At 33.9% G+C, this 2,937-nt stretch overlaps 1 protein-coding gene across 1 annotated transcript; it reads left to right on the top strand.

Moving 5' to 3' along the window:
- LOC108915649 lies at nt 1–560 on the top strand (the record flags this gene model as incomplete). The annotated part of the gene is made up of 2 exons (XM_018721742.1): nt 1–193; nt 258–560. Coding segments are annotated over exons 1-2 (426 nt in total), but the record flags the coding sequence as incomplete, so codon positions are not given.
- Nucleotides 561–2,937: the final 2,377 nt, after the last annotated feature.

Below are 2,937 nucleotides of genomic sequence, written 5' to 3'. Positions count from 1 at the left end.
ATCGTTGAATGTTTACGTCAACATTGTTTGGAAGTTTGGAACGTCTAGAGTTCTTGATCAGAAAACAAATATGCATCCAACAAACTTGAAAAAAATATTTTGTAGACTGTGTCTAAATAGTATAAGGGATGCAAATTACCAGATAATAAGAGAAAACATAAAGCATGCTCTAGGAATTGTTTTTCCAACTCTGGTAAGATCAAGTTATGTTTATAGGTACCTAGTTGATTTATACTTTAATTACAAATTTGTTCCAGAATTTGGAGGAAAATGATAAACATTTTATATGTAAAGTATGTTACGAGAAATTATTTGCCGCTTTTAACTTTAAATCAATATGTATGGATACGGAGGACATTATTTTTCTTCATATTAATGCCAGTAAAGTATCAGTGGCTGATTTAAAAGAAGTTTATATAAAAGAGAAGGGATATATTCAGTTAACCGATGTAGGGGAAAATCAGAGAATTTGTCGATTATGTTTTCAGTTCGTAACATATGGATCTGTATCATTAAATGAAGTGAATGTTGACATCTTGGATATATATATACCACAACTTGTAAGTATATTTTGAAGTAGATACTTAGGAAAATGTATATACAGCGTGTTTTTGAATGGAGTAGCATAAATTGATACCAGTGAATCTACATTTCAAAAGAACACGATCTGCAAAAAATCGCCTTAGTAAAATGTTCACCCCTGAAGAGATATGGGCCATCAAAGTTTCCAAAAAAATTATGAAAATTGGCTGTAATTTGAAAACCGAACGAGGTACAAATAACAAATTTTTTACAGGTTGTTTACTAATACAGATGCGAGTTTTCAACTATTTTTCGAAAATTTTAACCCCTCGAAAGGGGTTGAAATAACCACCCCTCAAGCCATTTTTTGCCATAACTTTTATATTTCGTAAAAACTCGATATCCAAAAATACGCATTAGATAAACTGGTTCTTTTAGAAACTTTTACCTCTCTAGCAATTTTCCTTTAAAACTTTTCGTTTATTAATAAAAAAATAAAATGTATTACCATTCACCTCACACCGTATATGATTGCAATCAATCAAAGAAAAACTAAGTGTGCTGCTGTCATGCCAGTTGTCACAATTAACTCTTCTGTAAGTTGTCACTGTTATCAGCTAAATACTTTTTGGGTGTAAATTAACAAGAATTATGCCAAATTTTACTAATGATGAATATGTGGACATGCTACAAGTGTTTTTTTCTACGATCGTGCAAAATTTACTACTTATTGCACTACCTACTGTGCCAAAAGTTTAACTTTTTTTACAGTAGTACAAAAAAAATATTGATTACAAGTTTAATCTAAGCATATCCATAAGTACCTAACGTCTGACATTGACAATTTGCGCAATTAATTTCCAGTTGTCAGTTAAAATTTTAATATTATGTAAAATACTGTTAAATAAAATTTGAAATAAAAACAATCGTAGAAAAAATGTTGCGTGCAACATGTGCAAAAAGCATATTTGTTGCACTTAACATGATTGCAGCTCTCAACTTCGTCTCGAGCTGCAAACTTCATGCATCGTACAACAAATACACACTCTTTACAGTAGTTGCACAAATAACTGTTTGAATGTCGCAGAAACTTTTATTAAATAGAAGTACAATGAAAACGAAACTAAGAAATAATTTATTATCAAAAAGAGAAAAAACAAAAAACTTAGTTAAAGGACATTTTCAAAATAATTGCCATTTCTTTCTAAACACAACCTAACACGTTTATCAAAGTTGTTACGGACTCGAGCAAAAATTATGGGATTGTTGCGAATCTCATCAGCCGCCGCGAATATTCTTTCCTGTAGCTCTTCAACACTGTCAACTGGGGTCGCATAAACAATACTTTTTATATGTCCCCAAAAGAAAAAATCCATGGGCGTTAGATCGGGAGAACGTGCAGGCCAAGAGATAGGTGCCTCATTGCCGCGACCTATCCAACGATTCGGGTAATTTAAATTAAGCCACCGCCTAACTACTACAGTGCTGTGAGCAGGAGCCCCGTCATGCATGTACCACATGGCCTGACGTACATTTAATGGTACTTCCTCCAGAAGTGGTGGTAGATGCTCATTTAAGAACTGCAAATATTCAACAGCACCAAGTCGATGAGGTAAAACAAAAGGGCCGACAAGCACATTTTCTACAATTCCTGCCCAAATGTTTAAACTAAAATTATGTTGAAATGTTGTCATAGATACTTCGTGAGGATTTTCATGAGCCCAGGAATGAAGATTGTGCATATTGGTTAAACCATGTCTTTGAAAAGTTGCTTCATCTGTGAAAAGTATCTTTGAGGCAAAATTCAAATTATTTCTTAGAATATTAAGATACGATTCGCAAAAAACAACTCGCTTATGCATGTCTGGTTCAAGTAGAGCTTGAACTGGCCGGTGGTGAAAAGGATATAATAAATTATCATGGACAATATTCCAAACAACACTATGGGACACATTTAAGTGCATTGCTGTTTTTCTCGTACTAGTCTGACGATTTTCGTCAAACTCTTCAAGTACTGCATCCTCAAGATAAATAGTACGAACAGTAGGTCTTCGGCCGGTACCCTCAATATGCGGCTGTATTTTTCCAGTTTCCCGAAGTCTTCGTTCTACCGCCGAAAAAGTTTGTCTGTGGGGAACTTGACGATTTGGATATCTCTCATTATACGCTCTTGTTGCCGCAGCACAGTTTTTGCGACATTCAAAATACACTTGTAGCATGTCCACATATTCATCATTAGTAAAATTTGGCATAATTCTTGTTAATTTACACCCAAAAAGTATTTAGCTGATAACAGTGACAACTTACAGAAGAGTTAATTGTGACAACTGGCATGACAGCAGCACACTTAGTTTTTCTTTGATTGATTGCAATCATATACGGTGTGAGGTGAATGGTAATACATTTTATTTTTTT

The sequence above is a fragment of the Anoplophora glabripennis genome, unplaced genomic scaffold (genome assembly GCF_000390285.2).
Source record: "Anoplophora glabripennis isolate ALB-LARVAE unplaced genomic scaffold, Agla_2.0 scaffold1952, whole genome shotgun sequence".
NCBI classification, from domain to species: domain Eukaryota; kingdom Metazoa; phylum Arthropoda; class Insecta; order Coleoptera; family Cerambycidae; genus Anoplophora; species Anoplophora glabripennis.
The sequence above is the reverse complement of the archived record's forward strand: the minus strand, read 5'-3'. Positions and strand labels throughout refer to the sequence as shown.